Source organism: Curcuma longa, chromosome 11 (genome assembly GCF_044706935.1).
Source record: "Curcuma longa cultivar G26 ecotype Majalengka, Jawa Barat chromosome 11, ITB_CL_G26_1.1, whole genome shotgun sequence".
Classification (NCBI taxonomy): domain Eukaryota; kingdom Viridiplantae; phylum Streptophyta; class Magnoliopsida; order Zingiberales; family Zingiberaceae; genus Curcuma; species Curcuma longa.
This window is the reverse complement of record NC_133871.1, coordinates 25,413,694-25,431,042: the sequence shown is the minus strand read 5'-3', so window position 1 is coordinate 25,431,042 and position 17,349 is coordinate 25,413,694. Positions and strand designations below refer to the sequence as shown.

The 17,349-nt window shown below is 41.8% G+C and overlaps 3 protein-coding genes and 1 non-coding gene across 5 annotated transcripts; 2 read left to right on the top strand and 2 right to left on the bottom strand.

Moving 5' to 3' along the window:
- Window positions 1–53: 53 nt before the first annotated feature.
- Window positions 54–126, top strand: TRNAK-CUU (transfer RNA lysine (anticodon CUU)). Its single transcript has one exon. It is a non-coding gene; the product is annotated as a tRNA-Lys (tRNA).
- A 718-nt stretch (window positions 127–844) lies between these two features.
- On the bottom strand, window positions 845–6,122 carry LOC141841089 (uncharacterized). Its single transcript, XM_074729211.1, has 8 exons — window positions 5,874–6,122; window positions 5,049–5,160; window positions 4,808–4,924; window positions 3,928–4,737; window positions 2,282–2,633; window positions 1,608–1,689; window positions 1,231–1,471; window positions 845–1,163 (listed from the first exon to the last, which is right to left on the bottom strand). Exons 1-7 carry the CDS (start codon window positions 6,105–6,107, stop codon window positions 1,265–1,267), a joined length of 1,914 nt encoding a protein of 637 aa, XP_074585312.1. The 5' UTR covers window positions 6,108–6,122; the 3' UTR covers window positions 845–1,163; window positions 1,231–1,264.
- A 2,176-nt stretch (window positions 6,123–8,298) lies between these two features.
- On the top strand, window positions 8,299–12,181 carry LOC141839967 (bZIP transcription factor 46-like). 2 transcript variants are annotated; one of them, XM_074727838.1, is made up of 6 exons: window positions 8,299–8,469; window positions 8,555–9,716; window positions 9,958–10,029; window positions 10,420–10,449; window positions 11,321–11,391; window positions 12,103–12,181. In XM_074727838.1, coding segments are annotated over exons 2-6 (1,215 nt in total). In that variant the 5' UTR covers window positions 8,299–8,469; window positions 8,555–8,675; the 3' UTR covers window positions 12,104–12,181. The 2 variants fall into 2 exon arrangements, with proteins under 2 accessions (XP_074583939.1, XP_074583938.1); XM_074727837.1 differs by lacking the exon at window positions 12,103–12,181 and having other exon boundaries at window positions 8,302–8,469; window positions 11,321–11,587.
- A 3,499-nt stretch (window positions 12,182–15,680) lies between these two features.
- LOC141841732 (uncharacterized) lies at window positions 15,681–17,093 on the bottom strand. The gene has a single exon (XM_074729922.1). It carries the CDS (start codon window positions 17,091–17,093, stop codon window positions 15,762–15,764), a length of 1,332 nt encoding a protein of 443 aa, XP_074586023.1. The 3' UTR covers window positions 15,681–15,761.
- Window positions 17,094–17,349: the final 256 nt, after the last annotated feature.

Here is a 17,349-nt window from a genome sequence, read left to right as displayed (position 1 = left end):
AGATAGATGAAAATAAAATATAGAATAGTTTAAAAGTTGAGGTAACTCAACAAGCCCGTCTAGCTCAGTCGGTAGAGCGCAAGGCTCTTAACCTTGTGGTCGTGGGTTCGAGCCCCACGGTGGGCGCTTGTTTTAATTTGGCTTTTTTTTTTGTTTTTATAAACTAAAGCAGGAAAAATATTATAAAACGACGTAAAAAATCCTTCTTAATAATATGAAGAAAATACTACGCACTGCAATTGTTTAATTTTTCTTTTAAAATGGGTTAATAAACTCTGGAAAAAAATAAATATTTTATAATTTAGAGGGGAAAGTCCTGAAAATATAAATCACTTTATAACGCAGTTGCTTAAACAATTTCTGTGAATTTTTTTTGTAGTATGGCTTTAAAATTGTTTAAAGATAAAAAATAAAATCTAGAGAAAAATACTCCTTAATCAAATTTAAAAAACACATTTTTAATGCAATTGCTTATACAATTAATGTGAATTAACTTTTTCTAATTTTGTATTTTTTTTAATAGTATGGATTAATAATAAACATTAAAAAGAGCCAAACTCCATTATAAATAAAATTCACTTTTTTGATGCTGCTCCTTAGACAATTCATGTGGTTTGATTTGTTTTTTTTTTTAAAAAAAAAAAAAATGAACTGTTTGGCTTAATAAGCTTAAAAGAGAGAAGAAAAAAAATGCAAAATACAAAACTTATTGGTAAAATTAAATCATATTCTGAATTAATGCTCTTTTTTCAAGTGAATCTCTCTTTTTTAATAGTATGCCTTAGTAAACTCTAAGAGAAGAAAATTTACTGCAGAAACTAAACTCAGTCGAAAAGCAATGCTGTTCGATCAAAAGCATTCTCATTCAAAGAAGTATGTTGTAAAATAGAAGGGATCCACCAGTTCAATGAGAGGATACCTTGAAGAAGCCTCTTGCATACTCATTGTGAAGCTCCTGTGTTCCGGGTTTATACACACAAAAGGGGAGAACATTATTTGAAGTTGCAGAAGCATGCAGTGATCATTTTTATTTTTGTACATCACCATGTTCGATCTCAGCATCATCAAATGATGGCTGGATTCATCGATGATCCTGTATCGTAAAGCATAAATAAGACGGCCAAGGCCGCGTCCCAGGGAGGAAGAGTGATGATACTACTCCCCTAGTAGAAAACAATGAGTTAGCAAGGAAGTTTCATGAATGGAAGCAGTGGATGATGATCGACTTACTGAAGAAGCTTTGGCTTTGGTTGAAGTTTGTTGTCTAGAAGGCATGGCAGGTGAAACACCCACTCAGAGAACTGATCTGTCCATTTTTGCACAAGGGCGAAACCTTTTTCATTGGCTTTGCTACTTGGTTGGCTTGACTGGCAGTCATAGCACTTCTCATCTCCTGGGCTTTCTTCTGTGCCAATCGAAGCTTATTCAGAATTTTCTCCATTGAGGAAGATCTTTTCTTTTCTAGCTTCATCTGCTACGAGATTAGATATTTCTAAATAAGCAAGCCACTCAATCAAACTTGGGTGCATTTAGAAAACTCACAGAGAAAATTGATTAAAATGACGAAATTTAGTGAAAATACGATAACCAAGTGAGTTCTACAGCACCTCTAGTTTTCTGATTTCTGCCTCAGCTCTTGCCTTCTGCAAGTTTTCCCATGCTGAGATCTTGGCCTCCTCTCTCTTAAACCTTCCAAACGAGTTGCAAAGTAGAAGAGTTGGAGATATTGTTAAGTACATATGGTAAACAAAGTCAAGTTACACACTATCTAAAAAACTTTTCAAAAATCATCAAGCAGTTATAGTGACTATGCTAGTGAAGAGATTGATCATCTTCATATGGACCAATTCAAACAAGTAAGGTTTGCTTAAGAAGACCTAGGTTTTCCAGATTAATTGCTGTAATGTGGATTTTTCAGCAAACCAAACAATGCACAGCCTTTGGTGTAAAGATTATATGCATCCACATTCTTCAGTTATAAAAAAAAACAATTTTGCAGAAATGGTATCATTCTAAGCTATGTAGATTAATTAGAGCATGGACTCGATTACTAATACTCATCTATATCTTGTTGTATCAACAAAGAAGAAATATGTGGCCTGGTAAAGGGCCACAGTCTGGTATTAATCCTTTCATCAGAAAGTCCGGTACTTAAAGCCTAAAACCATACTGAGTTCGATAGTACTACTGAAGAGTTTGCGACAAAGTATTTTCTGCGTGAAATGTGTTAATGGCCCACAGAAAGTAAGACTACTTCAGCAAAAGGAAAAGATGGTATTACTTTGATATGGATTTTGCTGTGTCAGTGACTTCCCAAGAGGTATTGTTTGCCTCGATAGTTTTATTCCATTCTATGATGCTTGCCGATTGCTTATCAGAGCCTCGTGCTATGTGTTTCCTGGACCACCTAGTTACAGTAACACGATCATCAACCTGCACATCCCTAACCTCAAGCTTTGTGAAGTGGCTCTCTAGTGCCACAATAGCAGGGGCTGAGGCTGGAGAGGGGGAAGAAGGCCCCTCAGGAGAGGAGGAAGTACTTCCATCTGGACTCATTTGTGTTGCCACATCCTTCCTTAAAGTTGTGACAGAGATCATGGATGTTGCTTCTTTCATGCCATCAAACTTCTCATCTGTATAATGATCCGACAATAATCTGGTGAGTTGAAAATTTGGGACCAAAGGGTTTATTTTAGTTCCACCAGAAAGAAACCACATAATTCTGCTTAAAATAGTAAAAGTTATCCAAAAATGATATGCCAGAGGTAACAAAATCACTATGAATATGCTATATATAGCCTAGAGTTTAAAACAGTAATGATGCCACCCATTCTCAAGGGGCGCTTGATGATCGTTCAATCACGCACACACAAGATTTCAAATGCTCTTCTCTATTTCAACCATTCAACCAATCATTCTCATCTTACTAATGGCATGTGAGCACAATAATTGCTGTTAGTATATATATGTATAGGGGCTTGATACGCTACACACCTTATGCTGCAGACCTCGTGAGCACATAGTATAAAATATATATATTTTTAAAATTTTACTTCCTTTAGTCTAAATTTTAAATCCTAACCCAAAAAAATTTATACTAGGTGCTCACGGGTGTGCAACATATCATTTGCCAATATATATAATGCCCTAGATAATAAACATGGCATGGCAATAGCTAAAGCAACACGGAGAGAAACATGACCAAGCTTATAGAAACTAGAAAGACACAGTAGCAGACAGTTTAAAACCAAACTACGTTAGTACTTTTTGGCACAGGAGAACAAAAAGAACATTTTTTTCACAATTATCAGCTACTATATTTTCTACATAATTTGTGAGTGAATAATTGCCTACTGTTCAAGGAATTGAGAATGGAAACAAAAAACTGAAGTTGATCATGAATTATGAATACAATATTTTCGCCTATAGAAACTATAGGTTTTGGAAGACTCATAGGATGCTCAAATAGAACGGACCAAGTGTGACTTGTGCTTATGCTTGTGAAACAAGCTACGACTTAAGTATATCACCTTAAAAGAAAATAATCTAGTAGCCCTGTCCTTAAGACAGAGAGAGACCAGAATCCTCAAAACTTTGGTTTGCACTTTGCAGAATAGTATTTGCTTAATGCCCCATAAAAAGGAATTCAAATACACGCTAATGTCGTATTTGTGTTGTCTTGGATATTGCTAAATTGAAGTTTAGGATTTGCCAACTAATACCACAGACAAGAAAAAAAAAATCCACCTTTAATGATTAGTGCAATCTAAAACACAATGTTTTCTCTTGTACTTAGAGAACTCACAAACTTCTATTGCACAAAGGTGAGTTTGCATGTCAATGATCTTTAGGGTTGCTGATTGCAATATAAGAAAGCTGTTCAGAAATTGCCATTGATAGAATCAAGAGTTTAACATCAGGCAGTACCTCGAGAGCTGGGAACAGAGGAAGATGACTTGATGAGATTGTCTGACCACCCACGGATGCTAGCTGATCTGAATATGTACGAATCCCCAACGGTGGAATGAACTTTACTACCCATGGCATGACCACCAACACCTACTACTCCTATTCCTCCACTACAAACACTAGCACCACCTCCTCTTCCTCTACCACTATTGACACAAAATCCTCGTTCTGGAATCAGAACTCCGGCCAGGAATGGTGAGTTTGCTGTAATATTCCCTACCCTGCTGCTGTCAAAGCACGGCACCAGTGGCGAAGCTGAGAAGGTGTAGCCTAGCCCTACCTCGGCCTGAGGTCCAAGGGGTCCACTCTTCGACTTGGGGCACCTATGATGTGAGAGGGGTAATGGAGACTTCCCAGCTCCTTCAATTGGGACCGGGCTAAAGATCCATCTCTCGGCATCCTCCCATTTGGAGGGCAGAGTCCTCCTATTGGCGAAAGGCAGGATAAACCCACTGTCACCACACCTACGGCTGCTATGAGCTGGCAAAGGCACTCTCTCAGAGCTCCATCCCTTCTGGTATGCAGCTGCCCTGACTCCATGTCTGTAGTTGGGAGTCCTGGGGCTCGGTAACATGCTGGACCTGCTCTGAGACGAGTTGGCACAGCTTTTCTTCATCCCTGCTGCTACTACGCCAACGAAGAACCTCGGGGAACTGAAAGAGGCATCGACAATTTGGCCATTGAAGTCAAGTGAAACAGGCCGCCTCCGTTGCAGCTTCCTACTGGTCAAAACAGCCTCCTCCGATCTGCATTGTTGGCCCTGGCATTCTGCAAGAAACAGAAGTTCACAACTTTCAAAATGTGGCCATGGATTATGGATGAAGAGCGCGCCACAAACCTTTGGGAGGATGGGAAAAACAATGCTTTGAAGGGTCCAAAGATGATACGTCTTCTACTTTCTCTTCTTTCCTTTCGTCAACTCCTAGTTCTCTTTGTACAAAATCCTCAGCAGTCGCTGCGAGACAAGAGAAATGCTTCAGAGATCGATCGTCTGCCATTTTAAAGGAGCAGGCTAGTGGGGATGGCACCACGCCAGCTGTCCTAGTAGAAGTCGCGACAGTTAGAAGAACAGCACGGACCTTTGGATGGATTATCAAGTGGTGGAAGGTAAACAGGGAAAGGAGAAAGCCTGGCCTCAGGAACTGGATCCGCAGGAAGGCCACCACCGGCGTGACCACGTACCGCCAAAGGCTGCATCAATCACAAAAAAGTGGAAGGGACTCTTGAGCAGAGGAAGCCATACCATGTCGGAAGCAGAGTAGATCGACATGCAAAGGGAAATAAAAACAAATGTCTTTCTCTAGAACAAACATTTGCCCTTCTATTCTCTTTTCTCTTTTGTATTTTTGTCTTGTCATCTCTTCCTTCTTCTTCGTTTGCTTGTATACTGTTTTGTCCTCCTCTTCCAATTTTCTTGCATTGCTTAAAAACATAGTTCTAATAAATCCTCTTACAAATGAATGCTTCTTTGTTCGAATGAAAGATTGACCGACAAAGATCAAATCGTTAAAACAAACTACCAGGAACAAAAATGCAACTCCATTCAAGAAAAAACAAGCATTTTTTCCGAGGGAATCCCTGTACGCTCTCGATCTTAGTTCTTACTTTAAGCGCATTTGCAATTTCTCTTGCGAAACGCATTGGGGACCGACCTCGATGCTCACTCACTATTTTATTAGTTCTAGAAGACGAACTTGTCGCACTTTGACTCCCTTTCTAAAGAGTCCTACTTGTTTTCGTCCCAAGAAACGCTGCTAAATCGCCATGCAAAGACTATACTATCTACCCTTCTAAACCCCCACCACATTCGCTGCCTAAATAACAACGAGAGAGAATGGCCGAAAACTAAACGAAATGGATTTAAGAACGGGAGAAATCACAGGAAAGGGATTACAGATAGAAACCAAGTCATTGCGGTCGCCGCCGTCAGTGACACTCCCTGCGGCCGAAGAGGAAAGACTACCGCTGGCGAAATAGCCGCCACCGTCGCCGCTGGAAAATCTGTGGTCGGAGGAGCAGTGGATCGGAAAGTCGGGGCTGCCGCGGTCGCTCCGTCCTCCGCCCGACCTCGATCTCCGCTTCCCCTTCCTCCGCGCCGCCACCGCCGGGGCCTCCGATCCCAACCCTACGGCCGGCATCCTCGGCTCCTTCGCATTCCCCTCGGATTCCAACGCCGGAACTGGACCTCGAAGGCGCCGCAGCGACTCCGCTTTATTAATATTAAGACCACCAACTAAATTACCCACGTCGGAATTACCCATTTAAATAACATTAAAATTAAATGACCAAAATAACACTGTGCATAACGACAAGAGCAATCCATTCAAAGGGCATTTTCGTCCGAATGGAATCTCAGATTTCGGTGATGGACGCTTCCCGAGTCCGATCGGATACATTGCTCCCGACAGCATCTACGTAACTCGTACCATCCAAATGATCTACTTGTTACGTTGCCATTTCTTAGTGGCAAGTAAAGCCTGGAACTTTGCAGCGGATCTAACTTAGAGATACGATGTCTCTCGATCCATGATTAGGGCGGAATGGTGTTGGAGCAGGTTAAATCGAGCAGTGGCCTAGTGTGGCCCGCGGAGTATCGGAAGCGTTTCTGTTACGTGTAGGCGCGGGTAGTCACGAGACGGAGTTAATTGGCTCGTGTGGCTGGGCCCGCTAACCATGTCGTCTTCAAGACAGTAATTAAGATGTTTTTTCTCCTTTTTTTCGGAAAAAAAATTATGAGTACAATTTGGCAAGGCAGATCTGAAAGTGTCTACCAATTGGAGAGTTAGGTCTCACTATCGAGAATCCAATGCAAGACTAACGAGACAATTGATGAATTATCCTAAATTGCATTTATTCTATTATTCCGGTTGAGATCGCCTTATCGGACGAGTCACCAGGCACCTAACTGATAAGTTAACTGTTGAGGGGCAAGGGAGGAAGACGGTGGACCCTATAGTACCAATGAGTTCAGCTGCTACAAGAAGAAGAAGAGAGTGAGGACGGAAATTGGAGGTGACCTAGCTCAACCGCTCCGATACTCAAATCAATCATCGATTCGAAGAAAAAAGAGAGAACACAAACAAGTAAAGGCTGTTAATTGAGTGTATACGATCGTGCATACTTGTATCTGAAATGAGCGGGAGTTATATAAACTTATGAGAGAGAAATATCATATCGTAATTAAGGAAAATATTCCTTCGTGAAAATCTTATCATAGGAAATATTTCATCTGGGTGAGAGGAATATCACGTCACCACCTTATTGGTGAGGAGTCTCTTCACATGTGTTTTCCGCGTGCTTGGCAAGGTATCATACTGCACCATGCCGCCTTCATGGGATAGAGGGGCTATTCAAGAAATCATATAATTGTATGTACTTATGGTGGCGACCTATCAAGACTAACTGATGGAATGGAGAGAGCACAGGCAGTTGAGCATTGAACAGGCACCAAGAGAATGAAGTTGGAGTCACCGAAGGTTTGAGTTGTTGTTGTCTGAGCTAAGACGAAGAGGCCTAGTAGGCCGAGGGGGGATTGGGTCGATCGGGTCGGACTCGAAGCGCGGGGCTCGGAGTCGACTGGCTTGGACTTGGAGTTCAGGGCTCAGAGTCGAGCGCTGAACTGCAATTGAGTGTTGAGAGAGGTTGAATGTGGAATCCCAAACCAAATTGGATGTCGAGTCGGATTGGAGGCTGAGTCGAGTATCGAACCCTGACCTAATCTGAATGCTGAGTTGGTGTAGCGAGAATTAGCCAAATAGTGGGATTCAATCTTCTACCTGATTATAACCCTATGGACTAAGTCAGACGGAACCATAACAATAATTATAACTCTGATAATCCGTAGAGTTGATAGTTTCTCCAAATATTAATTACTTCATTGCAAAGTATAGACTTTCTACAATGGATAAGCTAAAATATCTAAAGTGTCAATTCTTATTGTCTTATATGCTTTGTCTTCATCAACAACACCAACATCGCACATAAATAAAAATAAATATTATCAAAATAAAATAAATCCAGTAGAAATTTTCTCTGGGCGCGCAGCGAACGGCGAGGATGCTCCCATGTCGCGCCTTACGATTCGATCAGCGGTCGCCATCAGCCGTCGCTCGCGCTCTCCTTATGACGCCACGTCGCACGATAGCCCGCACGCGCTTTCTCACTTATTTCCGGGAGTTCACGCGAGCCCTTTGCCGCCCGGACAAACGCACCGGATGTTTGATTGGGCTAATATCTGGGGTCCAGTTGGGGGGCCAATAAATGTACTCGTAACGCTCACTTTGAATCTGGTCGGGAGAACAAACAAGGTTCTTCCGCAGTGCTTCTTCCTCGGCCGGACACGTGGCTAGCACCACCACCACCTCCGCACACAATTAATTATCAGGCAACAGAGTTCCACTGTTCAACAACCACCCGAGAAGGATTTCTTCCGCCACCACGAACGGTTTCTCCGCAACGTGATCAATGCGATTATGCGAAAGCTTCGATTTGGTGATCGGAGTAAGTTTTGCTTTCTATGGATGCATGTGTAGTGTTTGATTATTTGAATTTTGAGGGTTATCTTGTTCGAATGTGATGATTGTAGATGATTTGACGTGATATTGGGGAAGGAGATCGGTAAGGTTTTCGAGATTTTGGTGAGGATTTGTAAGTTTTTGTGATCGGAGGTGGAGAGGAAGAGGTTTTTTGGAAGGATCTGATCGAGAATGAACTTTAATAAGCATTTGGTCATGGAAGGAGGATGTGAGGTTAATGGTGGAGGAGGAGGAGGAGGAGGAAGTGGTTTGGCGCGGCAGACGTCCGTCTACTCGCTGACGTTCGAGGAGTTCCAGAGTGCGTTGGGGGGATTCGGGAAAGACTTCGGCTCGATGAACATGGACGAGCTGCTGAAGAATATCTGGACCGCGGAAGAGAGCCAGGCGATGGCAGGCGCCGTTGCGCCTGGTGTCGGAGATGGCGGCATCCAGCGTCAGGGGTCTTTCACTCTCCCTCGGACTCTGAGCCACATGACGGTCGATGAGATCTGGCGGGACCTTGTCTGCCCAGCCCATGCCACCCCGGCTCCCGCTGCCGCTGGTGTCTCGCAGCAACATCGGCATCCGACGCTGGGCGAGATAACCCTTGAGGAATTCCTGGTCAAAGCTGGCGTTGTCAAAGAGGAACCAGCCGCCATCCTGCCGCCGAGGCCGGTCGGTGATGTCGGCAATAGCAGCAGCAGCAGTCATGCTAAAAGCATCGGCAATGTGATCTTCAGCGATCTACCAGTTGTGAACAATGCCGCTGATTTTTCTCTTGGATTTTCACCGGCTGGCCGAAGCAGTAGAGATTCTGGTGTGAGCAATCAGATTGTTGATGGTGCCGCGGTTAATTTGGCGATGATAGCTGCCAACGAGGCAATTCCATTCGCAGTTCCGCAGAGCGTGGTTGATTTCGGGAATCAGGCAATTAGAAGGGGAGGCCCTGCAGGAGTTGGCGAAGCAGGGATGAATAGTGGATTCATATCTAGAGCTGTTGCCTTGGGTGCAGGAGCAGGCACAGTTGCAGTTGCCTCTCCGGTGAACCATGCGCCTTCACATTCTTTCAGGAAGAGAAGAGGAGATCAGTCTTCTATATTACCAGTTCCATATCCCTTTAGCGGAGGGCTGAGAGGAAGGAAATCCAGTGCTGTGGAGAAGGTATTTGAGAGGAGACAGAAGAGGATGATCAAGAACAGAGAGTCGGCTGCTAGATCACGTGCCAGGAAGCAGGTTTATCTTCTACTGCACTTTCTGATTAACTTAGATGTAATCCAATCTCTCTATCTTGCATCGATGTAGTGATATTGCCTCCTCGGAGAATTTCACACTGCATTATTATCATTACCTATATAACTACTTGAGCTTGATGCTTTCTGTTTTACCTTTTCACTGTTGCATCAGTCAACAACTAATGATTCAAGGTTATCATTTAGGACTTCCTTACCATTTGTTTTAGCACGATCTATATCAGGCTTATACGATGGAGTTGGAAACCGAAGTGGCAGAACTCAAAGAACTAAACCAAGAATTGCAGAAGAAACAGGTAATGCCTCTGTACAGCTATTATTTTGATTAATACATGCTAGGAGAATGGAGACATCAATTAAATATAAGAGCAAGTTTACCTGATTTATACAAACTGATTGAAATTCTCACAAGATTATTCTCATTTTGTTGAGATGAGCTGTAGTTTTTCTCTCCCCAATTTGCCTTGTAGCTAATCAGGTTTAATCCAAAACTTTGTAGTAAAAAAATCAATAATAAATTTTTCTGAAAAAATAAATCACTTTAAATAGAAAACAACTCTTAAAGTTAAATAAAAGTGTGAATATTCTGCAATAAAAAAATTAAGGAAAATCCTAAATTTATTCTTAAAATTTGGACTTGATGATTATTTATTTATTTATTTTTTGACGTCTTCACATGTTTACAGGCAAAAATGATGGAGATGCAGAAAAATCAGGTGAACCACTTGTCTCTATTCCAACTTTCAGTTCTTTCCTTTCCATGGCTAGATTTTCTCTGTAATCATGGTAGTTATTATTTTCAAGTCTAATTTAACAATTTACTCTTTATCTTGTTAACTTGAGCACCCTAGAAGTGTTTGCCTTCTGAACTTTGCCTTTGTTATAATATTCTTTCGACTGCTAGGTGAGCTGGTGATATCATGACCATATATGGTCATGACTAGACTTTCTTGAGTAGCATTGATCCTGAAACACGAAGGACCACAGTGACCCAAGAGATAACTCCTCTTATTGGAGTTAGCTACACGAATCACAACCTCCATTGAATTCCTTGCAAAACAATATTAGTTGTAATATTTAAGACTCTTAAATCACTTTTATTACTATAACTGAAGATTTCCCCGTCTCTTGGATTTTCTTTTTACACATTTGGTTTATAATTGTTTTTATTTTTCACCTTTTGTTTTTACAATCAAAATTATTGCTAGAAGAGCTAATTAGGAAGTTATCTTCTAGGAAAACATCAAAACTATTGGAATTGGTTGATTTAAATGCAGAATCTTCTGCTCTAATGGAATGTTAAAGTTGATTGGCCAATCATTTATCCAAAGGTGTTGGAAAATTAACTGTTCTATACATATATGCCATTTTGGTCAAGTGTATTATTGCTTGACGTTTTCTTCCGTTACTATCTCCATAAGTTGCTTCTAAAGATTGTGTTAAAGTAAAATGTCGCTTGCATATTCATGCTTACAAATTCATAGATATATTTGCATGATGTGAGAAACATTTCTAGATCATTACTTGATATTTTTAGTTTCTATTTCATGTTTAAGAGTCTAATGTGTTCTACATGGGGTATAACAGGTGTTGCGGATGATCAATCAGCAACTAGGGCCAAAGAAACCGTGCCTGAGAAGGACACAAACAGGCCCCTGGTAAAGTTGTGCATGGACAGTGATAACATGATATATCCTAGCAGTTTTCTAAAAGAGATCTTGTCTATATCAGTGATTGTGTCATCTCTTGTAAATTAAACAATCAATATTGCTACTGAGGTTCCAGACTCAGCATCATACTTATGAGTGTCTAGCTTGGATTTCATTTCGCATTACTGATTCATGTTATTTTACACTTTATCCTGGAATTTTCTTGCATGCAAAGCGTTTTGCTCCTGAAGAATTTGTTTTTGAATGATCTTAGCAGAAACTAAGTAGAAGCATCCCATTACCCATAGGATCTAGCACATCTAGGCTGTCCAAACTCAAAATCTGCACGTGATCTATGTCATAATGTGTATTCATTGATTATGATGATTCACTATTACTCAAAGTCATCCACTGTTTTTTCCCTTGCTGTATAAGTTTTTTTTACTGAATCATCTATTTGTGCATCTTTAGTTTTGTTTCTTTAAGACTTGATTGAAGTTGTATCCACTGCGCTAATTTGCTGCATATCGACTCTGGGCTGGAGTCTTCCTTCTGTAAAATACTCTTGCTGGTGTAGATGTTATTTCTGCCTTTTAACCCTTTCATATGCTTGTAATCTGTTACTTGTTATGTGATTAGCAAGAATTCGTGATGCACTATCCTTTCGATCATGAATTATACTTTCTGATTTTTCATTTTGATATTGTGATGGGCATTTAGAGGGAGTGAAGTTGCTCTTTTGCTGTTTTGATGGTCAAGGTTTGAACAGCACGAACAAGCTCCTTCTCGAGTCCATAGCCCTCCTTGGAAGGAAAGCTAATCTAAGGTATGCTGCCTGTTCATAGTTTCATTAATTCAGCAAGTACTTCTGGTTTTGAAATTATTTTCAGTTTCTTTTATTCGTTTAAATACATTTTGTTAGTTTAAATATTTTTACACACATGCATGAGTGAGTACTTGGTGATGATGAATTAGTTTAAAGGTGGATTCATTTGCACATTATTTCACCCTTCTAAGGTATGGGTGAATTTTTTGAACAAAATTTGGTCCAATCTAAGCTTTGTGGATCAAGAAAAAATGACCCAAAATCATATTTGAAATTAAGTACAGTAGATGCGAGTCGGAATAGTCATCATAGAGTTCTTAAACTTTTTTATAATACTCATAATTGCTAATGTTATTGTACCTATTAAGTAGTAATGGGGTGACTAATGAGTGATTTACTAATGACAGTTAAATTTCGAGTAAATTATATATTTATATGATCAAATTGGATCAAGTTAGATTGATTGGGAGTTTGAACTAGATATTATATCCAATACATATTCACTTACGGTATATTTTTTTTAATCTGACCTAAAATTAAAATAATTAAAATTTGAGATTGGATTGAATTCGATATCCATTAGATCAAACTTTTTTGCCCACCCGATTCTAACAATAAATCCTTGAAGATGAGAGACAATATCTGTTCTCAGAATCAATCTAGCTGATTAAGTAAACATTAAAGTGGGCACCTCCAGTAAATACTTCAAGCCTATGGATCCAAGAGTTCTTTTTTATTCTGTTTCCTTTTCTTTGTCAAACTAATTATTTGATTGAATCCAATTCATCATCTTTTTGCTCCCAATTTTGTTTGAGCAATCCGATGAAGCAAGTGTTTCTCTAGCTGGTCCACGACTAGGCTTCTTATTAATTGCCATACCCAGCCAAAAGAGGATTCGTCCAAAACATTTTAATCAGTGCTGAATACCATGGTCTCCTAAAGGCTGAAACAGTTGGGAAACAAAGAATAGGGACAAAACAGGTCTTCCAACCTCTAATGATTTTGATGGTTCACTTATGGCAGGCAAGCTTTTTGCAACCACCATTAGTCCAATGGGCTTGATAGGAGACTTGAGACCTAATCTACACTGTAACTTTTTGAGTTGAGAGAGAACCGAACTTGGTTTAGGTCTAGTTGAGGCAATAGGCAGGTGAGAGAATGTAGCTGTTGCTGTAGACTTCAGTTCCTAATTTGAACTTTGAAGTCAATAACTTGCACTCCTATTTACTTTGCAAAAACCTCTAGGACTAGCTTAGGTACGAGACTTATGTTGATTCCTCTCTAAGCTAGCAATAAAAATGAGGTTTGAGTATCCTATCCATTGATCATCGAGATTGTTGGATCCCGAATGAAGAACCTAAGGTCAAGGTTCGTGTCGAACCTAAGAATAATTATTCTATTAGTTCAGCATGTGCGATCTGACAAGCTTAATGTTAGTCCAAAACTGTGTTCCTAACATGCTGATTCCTCTCTATGATACATCAGTGATCGATAACACAACAAACATTAGCTGACCAAAGCTTAAGTTAATACCGATTGATGGCATTGAACACCTTTCTGAGCATGGCCTGATCCAATTTAATTTGCTCCGGTCCCCATCTGTAGCCAAACCATTGCAATTCTAAGGAGGAACAAACGAAGAACAGCCCAGGTGAAGGGTAGGGTCATTGTTCCCCAGCACGGAGGGAGCATGGAGTCCACATCTTTCCTTCATCCACTGTATCATCAGAAACCAAACATTTTTCTGGCTCATGGTGGTCGATGATCTCGCAATTACTTCCTGACTGTATGATTCCCATGATTTGTCGATGTTGATGACGGGGAAGAAAAGGGATGGGATATGTGATTCTGTCTACACAAATTAGGACACTGATATCTAGAAGAATTGATCCTCCATCCTCTGCTTTAAATCTGGGACAATTAATGGTGCCCTGTCTCTGTATACAGAAGGTGTCCCAAATCACAGACTGCTTCCTTTTTATATGTATCCTTTTGTGCCTTTAGATCTGTAGGGCAAGAAAGAAACTAGTGGGAAAATGTAGAGCCAGTGTTGATTAATGCAAGTGATTTGGTAGGATTGGATAAATTTGCTTTTCAGTTTCTTGTTGAGCTGGTTAAACTGATACAATCTAGTCGATTTAGATTCTTAAACGTTGGAATGAGGCCATTGGCGCCCTGTAGGATACTCTAAAATGGAATTTGATAAGAAATAGGATGTGAATCTCTATGCCTTAGTTTGGTTTATAAAATAAAAACAGAAGTTTTATTTCAATTCTTATATAGGAGTATGATAAATAACAATGTTCCTATATAGAATATTCATAAAAGATGTCTAATTTGAGCATTTTGATGCCAAGAGCCATAAAGATTATAGCTAGTTAGATGATTGCTCAAGGTATGATCTAATAAATGAACTTGTAGATGGTAGTTCAGAGTAAGGTGGGCCACGTTAGCTAAGACAACTGAGCAGGAGCTTAATTTCTTTATTTTCCCATCTTCTGCTGCTGCATCTTCAATTTTGCGTCAGTTTAAATCTGATTTGCATATTGAAAGAGAGAGGCTTATTAGTATTAATCAATTGGGATAGTTACATTGACACGAACTCACCATTAATGAATACACGAACTCACCATCCTTATTGTTCAGCCATAACGATGTGTCCATGTGAGGAACATTAATGGCATCGCCGGCCAACATTAATGATTTCATGTAGATTCTTCCTCACATGTATATGTTAATGATAGATACAAATTATTTGTATCATGGTAGATTGATGAAATATTTAAAAGTAAATTAAAGTTAAAGATGTAGATGATCATAAGATTTATTAAGCACCCTTAACTTTCATTAGTATTATTGTGATCAAGCAAAACGTTTTCCTAGGGAGAACCAAAAAGAGAGCGAATCTTTGTTCTCTCTCTATCATGATAGATTGGGTAAATCTATGATCAAAAGAGTTTTAAGGGTGGGTTCCATTGGATCCCTCTTGAACTTTGTATATATCTCAATCTTCACCACCTCGAGATCGAGATGGAGATGGTGGTCCTTCATTATCCTTGGTTGCAGTTCTATTTGGAAATAAATAAATAGGTGAATATTTTTGATAATTTTGAATTATTAAGAGCATATTTTAATTTGACAAATTGCCTTATCGTAATTAAAATACGCCTGCGGTGTGTGTCGTGACGCACTGTTTTCTATGTGCCTCCTCAAAATTAGTGCTGGGTTATTTGTGTAGTTGTACTTTAATTAATTGTGTAATTAGTGTCAGAGATCACGATTACTTTAATTCCTTCTATTCATGTTCTTGGCGTAAGTGACTTGATTTAGATTAGATCTAGAGTCCAAGTGACTCAAAAACAATTATGGAAAGGATTTTTTTAAACTAATCCAAAAACTATTATGATGAGATAATAAGGAAGGCCCAGTGTAGTTTTATACACGTACATCTTCTCTCTGCTTTATACGGCGGCTTCCCGTTGGGTATGGATACCCTCCAGTTGGTTAAAAGGAGCCAAAAAAGGCAGTTATGGATCTGGACACCGTCAGTGAGTCAGGATCGGCCTACCGCTTCCGCTAGCTTTTCCGCCTTCAGGGCCATCGCCGACGGTATCTTCACCGGTTCCTTCTTCCCCCGTCGCTGCTGTCGCCGGAAGTCGAATCCCAGTGCGTCGGAGACCTCGTCGGAGCTCCACCCTGCTCGCCTCAGCGAATCGGAGCAGTGATCCGCCTTCACAAGCAGCGCGTCTAGTGCTGCTTCGGAGTCGATCGCCGCCGCCCCCGCCTCGTCTTCGCCGTCGAACATTCCGGAGGCCGGAACGCCAACGATCTCCATCACTTCTGAGTCGTCCCAGCCGGCCGACCGGAGCACCGATCCGACTCTGTCGAGGTAGCCGACGACCCAGCTTGGCAGTCGCCTCGGAGATCGGATCTCCACGAACCGATCCGGCGACGCCGATCTGCAGGAGGAGGAGGAGGATGAGGAATAGGAAGAAGAGGAGTTCCTGCGGCGACGATTGGAGCTGGCATCGCTCCAAAACTCGATCCACCGCGGTGTCCTCCCGGCCACGGAGTCAAGGCTCCGCCGAGCAGGAGGCGGCGGAAGCGGGGGATTTGGGGATCGGATCAGATGCGGCCGCGAATCCGAAATGGTGTGGAAAGCGGGCTCCTTTTGGAAGAAGTCAGCGAGGTCGAAGCCGCAGCAGAATACTTTGTGCTCGTCGACATAGAACACGGGATTGCCGGCGAGGCACGGGGTGGCGGGGAGGTAGCAGCGGTCGAAGAGGGGGATGAGAAGCGGGGCGCGGCGGAGGGCGGCGCGGGCGTGGCGGATAGCTCTATCGGAGTCCGCCGGGCGGGCTCCCCACGATTTCGGCCAGAGCGCTCCGCGGGCGACTTGGAGCGAAGCGGAGGCGAGGGGTAGGTCTAATCCGGCGCGGAGGAGGAGGCGGGGAGCGGCATCCGGGCAGCGCCAGTCAGGGAATCCGGGAGCGGAGGGAAGGCCGAGGACCAGAAGGGCGCGAAGGTCCGGCGGGAAGGATAGGCCGAAATCGGCCTCCAGGCGCGCGAGCTCCGCATCGGAGAGACCGGGGAGGACAGGAATGGAGGCGGCGCGGAGGCGGGCGAGGATGGATTCCGCCAGGGGGCGGAAGGAGAGTAGGCCGCCGCAATGGGAGACGGAGAACGAAGGGGAGGAGGGCGCGGAGGCTGCGGCGCGGGCGGAGAGACGGCGGAGGCCGGCGGCGTGGGCGGTGGCGAGGCCGGTCATTCGTCTGTCAACATCCACCGTGGCGTCGTGGAAATCGGATTCTCGAGGGAGATATAAATGAGCGCATAGAAGAGCTGGTGGGTGCTCTGTTTCTCTTGAGGATGGATGCGGCCGCATTGTATATATACGGGAGAAACACCAACGGAGTGGTGGACCACCTACGAACACAAGTAGTGATGCTTCTTTTTAGCTAACTGATAATTAATAATTAATTACAACAAATTATTTCAAATAATTAACCCATTTAGCTATCAAACATTAATCATTAATTAATTGTTCAAATATATTAAGAACCACATAATTATTTTGTCCTACACAAACAATTACAGACAAGCCTTCAAACCCATCACACTGGAATATTTAATTTCAGCAT

Excerpts from the sequence above, each read along its gene's own strand:
- LOC141841732 (XM_074729922.1), bottom strand. The coding sequence starts at position 17,093 with ATGCGGCCGCATCCATCCTCAAGAGAAACAGAGCACCCACCAGCTCTT.
- LOC141841089 (XM_074729211.1), bottom strand. The coding sequence starts at position 6,107 with ATGCCGGCCGTAGGGTTGGGATCGGAGGCCCCGGCGGTGGCGGCGCGG. Across the intron at positions 5,161-5,873 it reads GCGGCGACCGCAATGACTTG|CCTTTGGCGGTACGTGGTCA; the intron begins GTTTCTATCTGT and ends TGATTGATGCAG. Across the intron at positions 1,690-2,281 it reads ACAGCAAAATCCATATCAAA|GTTTAAGAGAGAGGAGGCCA; the intron begins GTAATACCATCT and ends CTCGTTTGGAAG.
- LOC141839967 (XM_074727837.1), top strand. The coding sequence starts at position 8,676 with ATGAACTTTAATAAGCATTTGGTCATGGAAGGAGGATGTGAGGTTAAT. Across the intron at positions 9,717-9,957 it reads GATCACGTGCCAGGAAGCAG|GCTTATACGATGGAGTTGGA; the intron begins GTTTATCTTCTA and ends GATCTATATCAG. Across the intron at positions 10,030-10,419 it reads AAGAATTGCAGAAGAAACAG|GCAAAAATGATGGAGATGCA; the intron begins GTAATGCCTCTG and ends ACATGTTTACAG.